The sequence below is a fragment of the Lacerta agilis genome, chromosome 1, assembly GCF_009819535.1.
Source record: "Lacerta agilis isolate rLacAgi1 chromosome 1, rLacAgi1.pri, whole genome shotgun sequence".
In the NCBI taxonomy this organism is placed as follows: domain Eukaryota; kingdom Metazoa; phylum Chordata; class Lepidosauria; order Squamata; family Lacertidae; genus Lacerta; species Lacerta agilis.
The window spans coordinates 90896916-90913551 of record NC_046312.1 but is presented as its reverse complement, the minus strand read 5'-3'; the positions used below and the strand labels follow the sequence as shown (position 1 = coordinate 90913551).

The window sequence follows — 16636 nt, the reverse complement described above, 5'->3', positions numbered from 1 at the left end:
TACATTGGTCCCAAAGCTAAGGTCTTTTCCAAGATAGTGATATGGCTGTGTGTTTGGCACACTGAAGTCTTATATGCTCCTGTACCAATAACCTCAAAATACCTATTTACTCGTCTCCTGAAAACTCTACATGCAGTTCAATTGATTGATTGTATGCCAATTCATCCATGCAGTTTCTTCCTTTCAATCACTATCTGGTTTGTCCTCTTGGAAAGAGTAGAGTTCAAGTTCTTGTTGCAGGTGGGTGATTTTAGGTGGTAATCCAGGTTGCAAGGGTAAAATGACAGTATGGCAGGCAGAAGGTAAAAAGGTTAGAGGTGAGTTTTGGAAGATGATTCCAATTTTGAGAAGCCATGCATTAAAGTAGGCTGCTAACCTTGAATAAAAGAAACTTCATGTTGCTATGATGCCTGGCAGCGATGACCATGCAAAATAAAAGATGGGGGGAAACTATAATTGTTTTCTAGTGATTGTAGTATTATTCATGCATCTAGGGCAGCACAGGTGTTAATAATATGAGCCTGATTCAGTTCCACCTTGGCAACAAATTATTTAAAGAAAAGATGAGGGAGAAAATAGATTTAATTCTCATGAATGGGGAACCTATCTCATTCCCAAAACAATATGCAAACTGAAACACACCTATCCTCCAAAAATTTGTTTTTAAATCCTCCAACCACAAATAATGTGTACATAAATGCATATACTAGGGGAAAGTGTGCATAACATGCAAAAATGCATTTTAGTTTGTGCAAAACTATGAATATTGGGCAAAACCACATATTAAAATGTGTATACCGTATTAGGAGATATATATCCTAATCTACTGATAATTCTTCATGAGAACTTTTATAAAAATCTAAACTGATGTGGAAATGGGGGGAACTGGATTTGCCAGTCCATAAATTAGGGGGCCATAGGCAGCTGGAGAAGTATCCACTCCAGTATCCCTGCCAAGAAAACTCCATGGACAAAGACAACAGGCATATAAAAGTTATGACGCTGGAGGATGAGCCCCTCAGGTCGGAAGGCGTCCAACATGCTACTGAGGAAGAGCGGAGGACAAGTACAAGTAGATTCAGAGCTGATGAAGCGGCTGGGCCAAAGCCGAAAGGTCGCTCAGTTGCGGATATGCCTGGAAGCGAAAGGAAAGTCCGATGCTGTAAAGAAAAATATTGCATAGGAACCTGGAATGTAAGAACCATGAACCTTGGTAAACTGGATGTGGTCAAAAATGAGATGGCGAGAATAAACATTGACATCCTGGGCATCAGTGAACTAAAATGGACGGGAATGGGCGAATTCAGTTCGGATGACTATCATATCTACTACTGTGGGCAAGAATCCTGTAAAAGAAATGGAGTGGCCCTCATAGTCAACAAAAGAGTAGTGAAAGCTGTACTGGGATGCAATCTCAAAAATGATAGAATGATCTCAATACGAATCCAAGGCAGACCTTTTAACATCACAGTAATCCAAGTTTACTGGGACCCAGGTGGCGCTGTGGGTTAAACCACAGAGTCTAGGGCTTGCTGATCAGAAGGTTGGCGGTTCGAATCCCTGCCACGGGGTGAGCTCCCGTTGCTTGGTCCCAGCTCCTGCCCACCTAGCAGTTCGAAAGCACGTCAAAGTGCAAGTAGATAAATAGGGACCGCTCCAGCGGGAAGGTAAACGGCGTTTCCGTGCGCTGCTCTGGTTCGCCAGAAGCGGCTTTGTCATGCTGGCCACATGACCTGGAAGCTGTCTGCGGACAAACGCCGGCTCCCTAGGCCTATAGAGCGAGATGAGCGCCGCAACCCCAGAGTCGGACACGACTGGACCTGATGGTCAGGGGTCCCTTTACCTTTAATCCAAGTTTATGCACCAACTACTGAAATTGACCAATTCTATGAAGACTTACAACACCTTATAGAAATGACACCAAAGAAGGATGTTCTTCTCATTATAGGGGATTGGAATGCTAAAGCAGGGAGTCAAGAGATAAAAGGAACAACTGGCAAGTTTGGCCTTGGAATTCAAAACGAAGCAGGGCAAAGGCTAATAGAGTTCTGTCAAGAGAACAAGCTGGTCATCACAAACACTTTTCCAACAACACAAGAGACGACTCTACACATGGACATCACCAGATGGGCAGCATCGAAATCAGATTGGTTATATTCTGTGCAGCCAAAGATGGAGAAGCTCTATACAGTCAGCAAAAATGACCTGGAGCTGACTGTGGCTCAGACCATCAGCTTCTTATAGCAAAATTCCAGCTTAAACTGAAGAAAGTAGGAAAAACCACTGGGCCAGTAAGATACAATCTAAATCAAATCCCTTATGAATACACAGTGGAAGTAAGGAACAGGTTTTAGGATTTAGATTTGGTGGATAGAGTGCCTGATGAACTATGGATGGAGGCTCGTAACATTTCCATTTGCAATGACAGGATTTTAATGCCAAGCCATTGTACGTTGATGTAAGGATCACTGAGATAATGGCTGTGAAGCTCTGCAAGCACTATACAAGTGCCAATAATTACGGTATTTTATTGCTGTGAGCTCTATAAGGTAAAGTAGTTCTGGAACAACAGTAGTAGTGTTATAAAGCTATCACAGCTTACCTTGTATTGGTTTCCAATACAGTACTGTAAAGTTAAATGAGCACCTAAAACTTTTTTCAAGCGACTTTGCGTTTTTGCCATGCATCTTGCGTAGTAACATGACCAACTACAACAAAGAAACACAAGCAAGCTAAATCTCTTAGCTTGAGTATGGAGAATGGTAGTAATGGTGTCTTCGCAATGGCATCTCACTGCATTGGGCAGGATAGTAGAATGCCATGGAGAGTCAGACCATTGGCTCATCAGGATTGTCTACCTGGAGATGCCAGGGATTGAACCTGGGCTGGGACCCTCCTGCATGCAAAGCAGATACTCTACTAATCACCAAACTTAAAACCATGGAGAAACCTGGTCTGAACAAAGACATTGGATTCTTATCTCATTATACATGACAAAGCTATCTTTAGACATCTCACCCCTTGCCTTTCCCTGTAAGACCCTGTAAAAATTGCAGTCATTAACAGTCATCTACATGTTTTCCACACCTATCAGCTGATCACCCATTCCCACCACCCTTCTGAGTAATACCCCTCCCCACTCCCTCACTATATTTAAGGGTCTGGTGACTTCCGTTTCAGTGTATCTGAAGAAGTGTGCATGCACACAAAAGCTCATACCAAGAACAAACTTAGTTGGTCTCTAAGGTGCTACTGGAAGGAATTTTTTATTTTATTTTGTTTTGACTTCCCCTAATGTAACCTCCACCACCTTTCTCCTCCCAAGCTGGCATGAGTCCTGCTCTCTCTCCCCTCCCTTCAATGTTGTAAATGTGAGATAGAAAACAGAATGGAACAATTGTGAAATAAAAGTCTGGGATAAAAGAAGACAGGCAATAAATAATTACCAGCAGAAGTAAGTTTTATTTATTGCTGGAATGAATGAGGAGTATAAATTTGATGAAAAGCAGATCAATAGTTTGAAGCTCTTTCTGTAAAAATATACGCATGTTGTAAGGTCACTTTAATCATTTATGTAGTGCCCTAATTTGTAATGCAATGTGTTTTTAGCTTATAAAGATTTTGGATGGAATCCTAGACAGCTACAGCACCTGTCTGGGGTAGGGATATACTTATTCAGCCAGAACTGCTTGGGGAAGTTTTCTTTTTTTACTGCAGCCAGTCACTTGGCTGAAGGAGCTGACAAAATGCTTTTCCATGGCTATCTAGAATTGTGCCGTCTGTGTCTTTACCCATGTGTCTTGCATTTATGGTTGATTTATAAAAATAAATTGAATGCAGGTTTTACATTCGACAGTGCAAAAAGCAGCTTCACTGCCATGCTCAAGAACACTTGAAGATGCTTACCACCATGTGAAATGACAGGTCCTCTTTCCACATATCAGGGTCCTTAACTGCCCAGACCCTGCCCTTTGCAATCCACATTGCCTAGATGCCACAAATTGGTCAATCCCCGCCTCTTGCATGAACCAAGGAACACCCAACACCCACCCCCACAACAAGCAGCTTTCCTGACTGCTACTGGAAACCCCTCTTCATGCAAGGCTTGTGTGTGAGAGGGTCAGGGGAAATCCCTGGGCCAGCATTACACCCCACTGATTGCCTGGGCACATTCTGTGATGGGGCTTCTGTTCAGCAGGAAACTTCCTGTCCTAAGTTAAAATTTCCTGTTTTCAGGCTTTTGCTTTGGGGAGGAAAGATATCCAGTGTCTTGGGCCTGTTGATGTGCTTCTCCACACCAGCTTTCTAGGTGATGTGGAAGTTCCTTAATGATTTTGATAATCCGGAAACCCTGCCTCCTCTCCCCCCCCCCCCCGAAAAAAGTTTTGTCTACGGGTGCCCTCTGTCCATTTGATTCTCTCCGGCTAGGACCATGGCTGTGGAGAGAACCAGCCGAGCCGCCAGCAAGGGTGGGGGAGATGAAGGCGGGCGGCGCGCTGGGGGCGGAGGGAGGGAGGGGAGCAGCATCGCCCGGTGATGTCAGCTTCTAGGAGGAGCCTTGCCCTTGTGTGCTTTTACTTTCAGGCTTCGTGCAGTTCGCATGCGGCTGTGAGCCACTCGGCTGGGGCTGCTCTCCTCACTCCCAGATCAGCCGCGCCTCCACGATGAAATCCCTTGATCCAGCGGCTTCGCCACGGACCCGGGGAACTCCGAGAGTAGAGGCGGCTCCTTTCCTTTGCTTGGGCTCCCTTTCCCTCCCCGCCCACTGAGCATGGTGCTTACAGCAATTATTATTATTATTATTATTATTAATTATTATAATTATTATTCACCACCGGGCATGTGAAGCCCCGAGCATCATGCCAGCAACGTGCACTTTTCTGATCCATCAATTCTGCCTCCTCCTGCTCGTGGGGCTGCATCTCTTTGTGGGATCTTTCCCCCTCGCCTCCCCGTCCTCCTCCTCCTCTCCTTCCTCCTCCTCTTCCTCCACCACCGATCGCTCCCGTTTCGCCACGACGGGGCCGCGGGGATCTACCCATCCCCAGGAGGACTCCTCTTTCTCGGCGGCTTCCTTGCTGCTTCCCAGGGCGAAGGACAGCCCGGAGCCTTCCGTGGCATCTGTCGACGCTGGAGACCTGGGTGAGTAAGAGAGCGAGAAGCGGGGAGAGGGAAGCTCGGTGGGGATGTGTGTGTGTCCGCCCGCCCGCCCACCGCCACAGCAGCTGCTGCACCGGGGGGCTTAGCTTCATCCAGCACATTTCATCCCGCCTTGGATGGGGGTGGTGGTGCGGGGAGGATTCCTGCACACGGATTAGAAGGAACATGCCAGCCGGCCGATTTCTGCCTCTCTCGCCCGCCCTCAGCATCGCCACCACCAGTTTTCCCTTTAGCTAAAAAGGAGCTCTGGTTCGGTGATCATTCCTACCCATGTCCCAGCAGGGGTTGCGCGTCAAAGGAAAGCCACTTCTGTAGGACAGCACCGAGTTGTTGTTTTTGAAACAATAACAATAAAAAGAACTTATCCGCCATCTCTTCTCTCCCCACCCCCCTCAACCTCCCACTCTTAGGACTTTATAGGGATCTGACTTTGGGGGATGTTCAAGTGGGGGCGCAAAGGGAGAAAGGTTTCTTAAGCGTCACTTGCAAGTGCTGTAAGGGAGGCTTGTTCGACAGCTGCTCTGCTCCTAGCTTGGGTCGTTGGCAGAAGGGCTTTGGGCACTTGGCTATGGGAAGGAGGCGTTGGGAGTCCGGCTACTGGATGAACGGCATGATGGATTGTCCTGTCAAAACTTGACTGGGTTTAATTTGCAGATCTAAGGAGACTATTTTGTGTGTGAGAAGCTGCCCCGTTCACAATTAATTAATATCTAAAGATCAAAACAAATATTCTTATTACTGCTAGCAGTAACGTATTATGCATAAAGTTAGGACTTCTGTTGCAGTAAGTTAAGTTAATTAACAGGCTTTCCAGAAAACAAGCTGCCTCAAGTCATGGAAGAATGAAAAGAATAAGAAATAATATATTTGGGCTTGATAAGTGGGTGGTGTATAGAAACAGTTGGCTATTTTAAGCACACTGTACAGAAGTATAGGTAAAATAAGTTCGCAGAGTTCTGAAGAATTCCCCGCAGAGTAACTTGATTGGCTCAGAATCAATCTTATACAGTACATATCTAGGAGTATGTCCTATTGAACTCGGTGGAATGACATTCTAAGTAGAGATGCATAGCATGGCACTGTAGATGTACCCGTGCCTTATCTCACCGAACAAGGGTTCTCTCCCCGCCCCCATTACAACCAGTGTTTCTCCAGTTGAATGAATGGAAGCTTGTGCAGAGAGTAGAGTTTGGTTAAATGTTTTACTTTTAAATTACATTGAGCCAGATATAAACTGTTTGGACACTTGTGTTCATGATTTTCTTCATTTCATAATATTAAACTGATCAAAGTCTTTTCAAGAAGGATTTAAAAACATAAAAGAAACAGGATGATAATGATAAAAGTTAATGTTATTGTTGTTGATTATGATAATTGCCACAAAGCAACTGATAATGTAGAGAATGCAAAATAAACAAAAGTAGAAAATGCAGATAAATGTTAATTTGCTTTCCTGCTATTTCTAGAACTATCATACTGTAGAAGTGAGTAAGCAGGAGCCTGGCTCAAAAAAAGAGAAAAGAAAAACTGAATATTTAGTGCACAAACAAACTTTTACATATTTATTCAGTAGTAAGCCCTGTATGGCGCTGTGGGTTAAACCACAGAGCCTAAGGTTTGCCGATCAGAAGGTCGGCGGTTCGAATCCCCCGATGGGGTGAGCTCCTGTTGCTCGGTCCCTGCTCTTGCTCACCTAGCAGTTTGAAAGCACGAAGTGCAAGTAGATAAACAGGTACTGCTCTGGCAGGAAGGTAAACAGCATTTCCGTGTGCTGCTCTGGTTTACCAGAAGTGGCTTAGTCATGCCGGCCACATGACCCGGAAGCTGTATGCCAGCTCCCTCGGCCAGTAAAGCGAGATGAGCGTCGCAACCCTAGGGTCGTCCGCGACTGGACCTAACGGTCAGGGGTCCCTTTACCTTTAAGCCCCATTGAGTTCACAGGGCTTTATTCTCAGGTACATTTGAATCTCTGGATTCAGGGTCCCATCACTTATCTGGAAGAAAGCCCTATTGAACTCATGTATGGGATTGCACTATCATATAAATTAGACTCCTCTGAGAAGTATGTATTGCAAGAGTGGCATGAAATATATTCTACTTTTCTTTCCCAAGTTTGTGACTATCAAAGCATGATTAGCATGTATTTGAGGGATAAGCAATCTTGAGTCTTATGTAATTCAGGATTTGAATTATAAGGGGGGAGAGGCTCTACCTTTTCTGCTGGTCCCCTTTGCAAAAATTGGATGCAGACAAGAGGCTAGGACTCACGGATGTCATAAAGGAGGGGGCTTATCTCTTCTCCCATCATTTGAACACTGGTGCAGACGTTAAAAGAAACTTAAAGCATGCAACAGAGGCGTCCCCTCTTTGCAACTCTTTCCTCTCCCAGCCATACAGGGATTCTGAAACCCAGAAAGAGACAGTGACACTTGAAGAAGGAATGAAAGGAGCAGGCATCCCCTGGCTGGATCAGTTGGAATGTGTGAATACTGTGATACCTAGAAACTTTGGCCACTGTGGATGCATAGAACTGCATCTCATCTGAAAAGGACTAGAAAGGTTTGGGCTGCAGTCCTAACCATAATTAGTAGGGAGTAAGCAACGTTGAACAATATGGGAGTTCCTTCCAAGTGAATACACATAGGGTTGTGTTGTGTAACGTAAAGTTTTCCCTTCTGGTGTGTCTCATCATCTGCTAAGGTGATGCAGAAAGTCTGGCTCTAGGGTGTGTAAATTCTTGGAGATGCTGCAGTTTCCTTTCTATAGTACTGCAGTTATCTCTGCCAGCCACTGTACGGATGGCATCATAAAGATGCAAGGGCAAGAGTTGTGATTTGACTCTGGGTGGTGAGGATACGCTGCAGATCTGTGGCATTCAGTTTACTTTCTATACTCTGGAGATGAAGGTGGTAAGGGGCCCGAGAGAGGAAAAACCTTTGGAGGAGAGGGAAAGGTTAGTAGATACCTACAGTGCTTTGCCAACTCCAAGTGTACTTTAAAACCTTGTGCTAAAGCAGAGGTCTTCTATGCCTAACTGCAATGCACGATGCTCAAATCCAAAGGCAAGTTAGTTTTGACTAGGGTTCATGTGGTGTAATTTTTCTGTTTACCAATTCACCCCCAGTACGTGATCCTTTCTGCTAGAGCGGACCATATTTTCATCAGGTGCATGGGCCTGTTTTCATGTAGCATGGAGCTTCCATTTGGTTCTTCAAAGCTTGATCTGGCTGGGAATCCACAAACCTGTTTTAACATACAGACTGCCCTGGCGGGACTTGGGCAAACGAATGCGGTAAAATCAACCCCTGTAAAGGCGCACTCCAGTGCTGTTATATAATGCTGAGATAATCCTTGTTTGACTAGTATTTGTTGTAGTCACCCTTAAACAGGCCTTTGAGGTCTAGAGTTGGGCCAGAATAAATTTGTTTCAAGTGTTTAAAGCCAATGAAACAAATTTAAACAAGTATTTAAAGCTGTAACAATGAAAGGAAATGATGGCAATATTTCTTGATACCAGGGATAGACCAAACAGTTGCATTGATGGATGCATGGATGGATGGTTTATTACTGTACATTTAGCTCACACCCTTCCTCCTAAAGAATTCCGGGTGGCAAATACATTTGTGATAAAACAACACCATTTAAAAGCTTATTTTAAATATATATTTTTAAAAAGTAAAAGTATCCAAAATCATTAAAAACAATTAATAGCATCTAAAAGCATTTGAGCATTTTTATATAAAAAAGATGCAGTCAAATAACATGTATTTTTTAATTGTGCATATAAGCAAATAAATATGTGTAGTGTCCACAATCAGAATTAAAAAAATTACAGGTAGCTGTGTTGGCACATAAAAAAATAAATCCAAAATCCATATTATTGCTCTATTTACCATTTAACCTGATGAAAAATGCTGGAGAACTCCAAAGTTTGCATACTATTTTGTGACATTTTAGATGGTCTTATAAAGATGTGGCCCCAATATGCATTTTGGAATCAGAACAGAGTTACTTAAGTTCAAGCCCATTTAAATCAATAAGGTTAACTGCAGCTATTCATGTAGTGGATTGTGTTCAGCAAGGATAAAAGACAAAAGTCATTTAAAGATATGATAATGGTTACGAAGCAGGTCAGGGGTGCCTGCTCCAAAATGAAATATGTAGGTATTGACTCCTGCAGAGCTGAGGGGAGGACTCTGAGGAGCTTCCATGGTCCATGGTCAAATTATTGTCATTTATAGACTGGAAAAGCACCCCCCCCCCCAAATAAAGAATCATGGAAACGGTAGTTTACACCTTACAGAAGTACATTTTCCAGCACCCTTAACAAACAGTTCCCAAGTTTCTTTGGGAGGAAGTTACAGGTTTTAAATGTATAGTGTGTGCGCAGCCTTTACTAGATGCTGTCCAAGCCACTAGGCGGTAAGCAGCATTGCTCATTATTGGAGACAGGATGCTGGGCTAGATGGTCTTGCCCTCATTGTGCCACTTTTTCAGTACTCAACTGTAAACAATGTAAAAAAAGAAAATGACATTTACATTAAAAGGAAGGAACGATTGTCTGGTAGATAAGAAATAGGGCAGGGATTCAAAAGACCTTGATTCAGTCTTAGACCTCCCTTTGTGACTTTAGGAAACGGAGTAGATTGGCTCTGTATCTCAGTTCCTATTGGGTTATGATGGATCATTAAGAATTTCCTATCATACACGGGGTATCGTGAGGACAGCCAGCAACAGCAGTCTGAGGAAAGTGGCTAGCTCAGATGGTTATGAAAAACAAATGTTTGTCTGGGACCCTCCACCTTTTTCTGTGCCTTTGAGATTCAAAAATGAATAGATGAATGCAGTTGATTTATTTGTTTCTATATCCGGTCTCATTGTTAAGCAAGGACATTTTGGGCCGTCCGTTAGGGCATTTTGGAATGTAACCATGTTTTCAACATACGGATGGGCAGACATTTTGCTGTTGCTTCCTGAAATTCCCGCAGACCCTATCATTTGTTGATAAACTGCATTGCCCCTAACACTTGTATATTGGGTATTATATGACTAGAAGCAGAAAGCTCTCAAGTAAATAGGACCTGGGAAACCGGGGTTCAAACACCCACTTGGCCATGAAGTTCACTGGGACACCTTGGACCAGTCACTGCCTCTGAGTTTAACCTACCTCATAGGGTTGTTGTGGGGATGCCACCTTGTATGCCACCTTGAGTTCTTTGGATAAAAAGGAGGGATTGCTTTGGCATTCTTCTTCTCTATTTATGCACTGGGCTTGGTTGTGTAGACAAATCTCTTACTAGAATAACTCAACAAATAGACTTCCCACGCTCCTGCGGAAGGGGTCCCACCAAAATACACCAGGCAAGGTATTATCTCAATGTTACCTGTTACTTTTCAGCACCGTTTTTAGGTTTGCCTCTCTTTTGTTTTATCACAAGCGTTCAGTCTTGTGCTCTAGAAAGATACAAAAACTACAGACTTTGCTCTGTCTGCATGTGGAAGCGCAAACTTGCTGTATCTGATACATATCGTATGACATGCTTAGAGGCATGATAAAGAGAACAAGAGAGGGGGAAAGGGGGCGTAGGAGAGAGGGGGAGAGATGACAGTGCTCTTTTTTTTTTACCCCAACAATAAGTTTATAATCAGGTAGCTTCAGGAAAGACTAGCAGACCAGAGGGTGTGAGGAAATACCTTATTCATACAAAATCTGGAGATTAGAGCAGCAAATTATTAATGGGTTTCCTTTAAATGGGGCTAGGGAATCTCAGGCCTCTCTCTGTGACCCTCAAAACTCTTGCCAGGCGACCATGTTCCTGCCTAGGCCACACTCCTCACTGGCCACCCTTGAGGGCTTTTGTCAGACTATAAAATGCCCTTGAATGCCTCTTACTTGCCTAGATGGAAAGGGTTGTGTTTTGTGTATGTTTATAGAAATTGATTTTTGTGTGCGAGGGATGTAGCTACTGTATCCATTGCCCCTCTCACTTTTCCTTTTGGCCTCCCACACAACTGACACACGGGAGGTTGCTCATGAGGGAATGTGGCCCTCAGGCTAAAAAGTGTCCCCATTCCCCTTAGGTACAGGGATTCAGAGGCACACCTATGACATAGTGAACTGTGTGGGGAAAGGTGCAGGCACATATTTCAAATGCTGCTGCGATGCTAAACCACCGTGTCCTCCTGCTTCACCCCGAGGCATGGCTAGCCTATGCTTTTTTGGACTTCTCAGAACATTCCCATCCACCCTTCAGGCTGAAATCATAATTAGAGTCCACGGACAAGGAGAAAAACTTTCCCACCCAAAAGGGAAATGAGAGGCTGTGTTGCTGAGGCAGCCAACCCAAGTAATAATATAATCTTAGAAGAATGCAGTTCCCTCGAGTAAAGGAAGTTCTAAAAACTTCAACATGCGGAGCCATTAAAATAGCTGTTGCTTGTTTGGCTGTAACTTTGTCTGCGGATCCAGGCTTCTGAAATGCGGGTTGAGGGGAGCTCAGAGTGAAGCACTGGGGGGGGGAGTATTTTCTTTTGTGTGTATAAATGACACACACGGCCCTTGAGATGAGAGTGTTCTCCTCAGGTGGCGTAGGTATCTTTAATATCCCAACATCTGCTCTCATTGAAACTGAGCTTCAAGGCCCCAGCAACATCCATTTTGAGGCAAATAAGCCTCGCACTGCTTTTTTTCTGGGCCAGTGGCTATGGCACCTCAGCGGGCCAACAAGGAGCAAGAAGGGCAGCAAGACTAGATGGGAACAGCACTAACACAAAGGAGGCAAAGTCTACATACATGTCATACATCTGAAGCACCTAACTTTCCCCAAGAATTATGGGAACTGTAGTTCAAGGGTTCTGGGAACTGTAGCTTTGTGGAGGGGAAAACTACAGTTCCCAGGATTATAGCCGCAATGATGCAGGGACAAAGATGGCAAAAGTTGCAAAGCTGACACATCATTTGAAAAGAATAGATTATTTATACCTGAAATAAGGTAAAGGTAAAATACCCCATAATATAAATCTTTAGAAGGAAGGGTCATTGTGATCTACCAAAGTAAAGATGACTGTTGAAGGTTCTCCTCCCCCAACATGTGTATAACTACCCAGGGCATTAAATATTCCCCTGAAGAAGAGCTATGTATCATGGGGTACCATGAGGTAATTTTGGACTCTGGACTTAATTGTCTTACAGTTTATTTCCATACATGGCTATTCAGACTCAAGTCCCATTAAGTTCAGTGGGAATTAAAGCCCTGGTAAGTGTAGGATTGTGCCATTATTTAAGTTAATGGATCCCCCTGCTTTAAGAAGTGTATATTTCTTTGATGTGATGAGGCAGCTATGTTGCATTTGGGGGCCATCCTGTTCATTCTGCTGAATGGGGCTCTGGACCTCTGCCCCAGAGCCCTGCCCTGACACTGTTGGGATGTAGATAATCCATCGTTTTTTGAACAATGAAACAGGATGTCCTGCAAGTCAATGATTCACAAGGAGATAAGAGGGGCTTAAATTTAATAATGTTCTATGAGTTGACTGCGTAATTAAATTAGTATATCCTAGGCCATCTTAGGGTATATCTGGGGTATTATTTCAAATAGATCTGAAATGTGGGCGGAGCCTAAAATTGCATTGGAAATCCACATTGAGTTTCAAGTTCCAGTGCTACCAAGGCAACCATCACAGATCCATGTGTATTCTTGCTTTATTATCTCCCGAAGTTATTGGACTCCTGCTCCCATCATCCCTGACTACTGGCCACGTTAGCTGAGGGCTAATGAGAGTTGGAGTCAAATGACATCTGGAGAGCCAAACTCTCCACTCACAATTTGTGAAGTGAGCCTAAACTGTGAAAAGCTGTAGATGAAGTGGTTTGTCCAATTGAGGAACGTTGGTTTTTAGGAGTTTCCAGAGGACATAATTCTGATGGACAAAGCAAAACCTTAAAAGAAAAAAAGTTATTTCAAAAAAGCAGCATAGAAGTCAAGACCTTGGCTATTTAATGGGCAAGTCAAGGCTCACAATTCATCATGAAGTCTAATTACCTTTGTTGCTGTACTTTATTATGTTTTATTGTGGACTCTGGGCATAATTGCATCTGTGTCTAGGAAGTTTTAGTGCTTGTCACCCGCAAAGACATTCTGCCCTTGGTGCAGGTTCTGCAAGCCCATATGAAAATGTAGCCCTGAAAAAGATCCAAGCATTTAAACAGCCATTGTTACTTGATTCCGGCTTGAATTACAGAGCTAAATGCTAAACATTTTGGTCCTCTTTGGGATATTATCAACTCATTTATCCAGAGTGGGATGTGATATACCGGTACTATTGCTAGGCTGGTAGATAACACGGCAAATAAAGGCTCTTTCAAATAGTAGTTCTTAAAGAAGAAACGTGATCTCTGCTTGGAATAATCATGAGGAAAAACCAGGCGAGCATAAAGAGGTGAATCGAGTTGGTCTGATGCCTTTCTTTTTAACTGCACATTTTCTGTGGCAGCATAAATGAGTTGAAAAAGATACACTTTCATGCCTACTGACTTGTATTTAGATTGTTATTTAGATATGCTTCAATGCTAATTAAAATAAGTAACTAGAATTCATATCTGAGGATTAGTATCCACATATTTGCAACAAACACAAAAATTAAATTTGGGTCACTATTTGCTTATACCCTGGCCTTGCTTTTTCAGGTGAGTGGGGTACAAACAGGACCTATAACAAAATGTTGATCTTCTATCTACCACCTAACAAAAGTGCTTAGCTTTCCAGCCAGCTTTGTCTCCTGCAGGACTCTCCATTTCACCACTATGTCCTTTTTGTTGTTGTTGTTGCTTTTTCTTATCCCCATTGGAGGAGGGCCTTCTTTCAAATGTCCTAACCTGCATACAACAGGTGCCCTTTTGGACAGTTTGTGAAATTTTGGTTGCAATACAATACATAAATATAAATCTGGGACTTACTTCTGAATAGAAAAATGTAGACTTTCACTGTTCATTTATTGCTTGTGACTTTTCCTCCCTCCTTTTATTTTTTAAAAATACAAACTTAGGTGTGTGTTCTTAAGGGGAGGGGTCCCATTCCTGCTCATATAATAGTAATTGGTTTGGGTTGTGGTATTGTGTGTGTGTGTGTGTGTGTGTGTTGTTTTTACATGGGCCTTTTATTGACAGGCTGTTAACTGCCTTGGATAGCGCACTTCATGGAAGAAAGGCAGTAAAATCAAATAACTACATGGGACGTTTAAGATAAATACAAGGTGGCCTGGATCACAATCTTTTTAGCTTTCAAACAGGTGTACAGATGAAATGAATGGGAGAAGGTGGTCCTTTTTCTCAAGAGCAGAGGACGTCCAGGAGGACATGAGCATGGATCCATGGCCTGCCACAGGGTTGGCACAGGAATTCCTTGGCAGAAGCCTGGGTGCTTGGAAGCCGGCACAAAGCAGCTTGTTGGGGAAGGAGGCTTGGCAGAGAACAAAACCTCCTCTAGCCCCATAATCTCATTTGGAGTAAAGTGATCCCCGCACTCCAGCCAAGATGGCTTGTGGCTTTTGTGGGGATGAATGCAGCAGATGTTAAATCACAGGGGAATGCTTACCCCTTTGCTGTTACCTTATCTCCTAGCCAGTTTGGTGTAGTGGTTAAGAGCGGCAGACTCGTAATCTGGGGAACCGGGTTCGTGTCTGCACTCCTCCACATGCAGCTGCTGGGTGACCTTGGGGTAGTCACACTTCTCTGAAGTCTCTCAGCCCCACTCACCTCACAGAGTGTTTGTTGTGGGGGAGGAAGGGAAAAGGAGAATGTTAGCCGCTTTGAGACTCCTTAGGGTTGTGAAAAGCGGGATATCAAATCCAAACTCTTCTCTTCTTCTTCTTTCGAGCTCAATACTGAAATGTAACTGGTGGGGCTTTGATTAGGAAAGGAAAAGCCTGCCCAAAGTTTGTAGCTCTCCACCCCCTGGCCATCTTCTCTCTCCTTTATGCCAGTAGGCAAGATGGTTCGTGTCAAGGGGGAAGAGGTGAAAATTATAGGGTGTCGAGAGATCCAAGTGCAGTTCAGACCAAAGCAGCTACACCCTTCTGAGACAATGCACTGGAAGGATGTGCCTAGGAGGGGCCTGGGCTCGGGAGTTCCGCTCTCTGTGAGCTGTGGGGAACGGGATGCCATTCCAAGGAAGGAGGAGGTAAGGTGAAGAAGGTGGAATACTCCCGGCTGGCGCCTCATTGCCCTGAGGACCACTTAAATCGGGAGGCTGCCCTTCCAGCCTAGCTGAGACCTGTTGGACTCCGTGAGGCTGAATTAGATCAAGTGCCTACACAGACTGCCTACATCTGTGTAGCGCAACACTGTGCTGGGGGAAAAAATGCAATACTTGCTCAACTACAGAATCTGGTTATTTCAGGCAAATATTGTTTTAATGAAGGCTTTCTCTTAGTTAATTGCCCTTTGACTAATTCTCTTAGCTGACCTTTTTTTTTTTTAAGTACCACAGAATTATTTCCTTAGCTGACCTTTTTCTAAAAGAACAAAACACCAAACCACAGAATTGCTCTGCTCCTTTCGATAGACCTTTGCATCGTACTTGCTTACCTCTTTATGTAACCTCCATCTGCAGGGTGTTTAATTAAGCCCACCTTATGGAAACCTCCAGTGTAGTACACCTTGCTCACTCCTGATGCATTTGCGGCACTCAGGACACTTCCAGGCTGTTCCTACATTTGAGAGGGATTCAGTCACATACTGGCAGCAGAAGCACCTTGCACAATTGCAGTGGGTTTGGAGGTCTCGCTCAACAAACCCGCTCAGACTAAATTTCAGCCATGTGTAAGGTGAGCTTGGTGGCTGCTTCTGCTTTGCATCTTATGCTCAAGGGGTGATTTGTAACAGAGAAGCAGCTTTACCCTTCTCTCGCCAGCCACTTTTCTTTTGAAACTCCCCCTTGCCAATTTACTACGCTGTTTCAGGTCTGTATTTCAGACGTAAACACCGTTGAGTATGGGCTAGCAGGGGAAGGGTTAAGCCTGTCCTTCTCTGCATTTTTTTTTTATCCATTGCAAACGCTTTCCTCTCCTGGAAGTGTATTTGCAAGGGGAATGCTGCCCTGTAACCTTTAGTATGTCCTTAAAAAATTCTGGAGTTTGTTTCCATTTCCCTACCATATGCAGTTCTAAGATTTCTCAAGCACATAAGCTAGGACGTAAGCCTGTCAGAAACTTGCACCTTCCCCCAGATGGTATGCAACCATATAGTTTGACCTGTCCATGTGTGAGACAGTGTGGTGTAGTGGTTATAATATTGGACAAGGACCTGGGAGGACTGGGTTTAAATCCCTACTCAGCCACAAGACTTGCTGGGTCACCTTTGGCCAGTCACCTTCTCTTAGCTCAACCTACCACACAGGTTTGTAGTGAGGATAAAATGGGGAGGGTGGAAGTGCCATGTGCATCACCTTGAGCTCCTTGGTAGAAAGGCAGACGTTTA

The 16636-nt window shown here is 43.9% G+C and overlaps 1 protein-coding gene across 1 annotated transcript in view; it reads left to right on the top strand.

Moving 5' to 3' along the window:
• Positions 1-4564: 4564 nt before the first annotated feature.
• Positions 4565-16636, top strand: part of HEG1 (heart development protein with EGF like domains 1) — a 59058-nt gene continuing 46986 nt past the window's right edge. Inside the window, exon 1 of the mRNA XM_033163180.1 lies at positions 4565-5142. Coding sequence (XP_033019071.1) covers positions 4860-5142 — 283 coding nt within the window. The 5' untranslated portion in view covers positions 4565-4859. The remainder of the gene's footprint in view (positions 5143-16636) is intronic.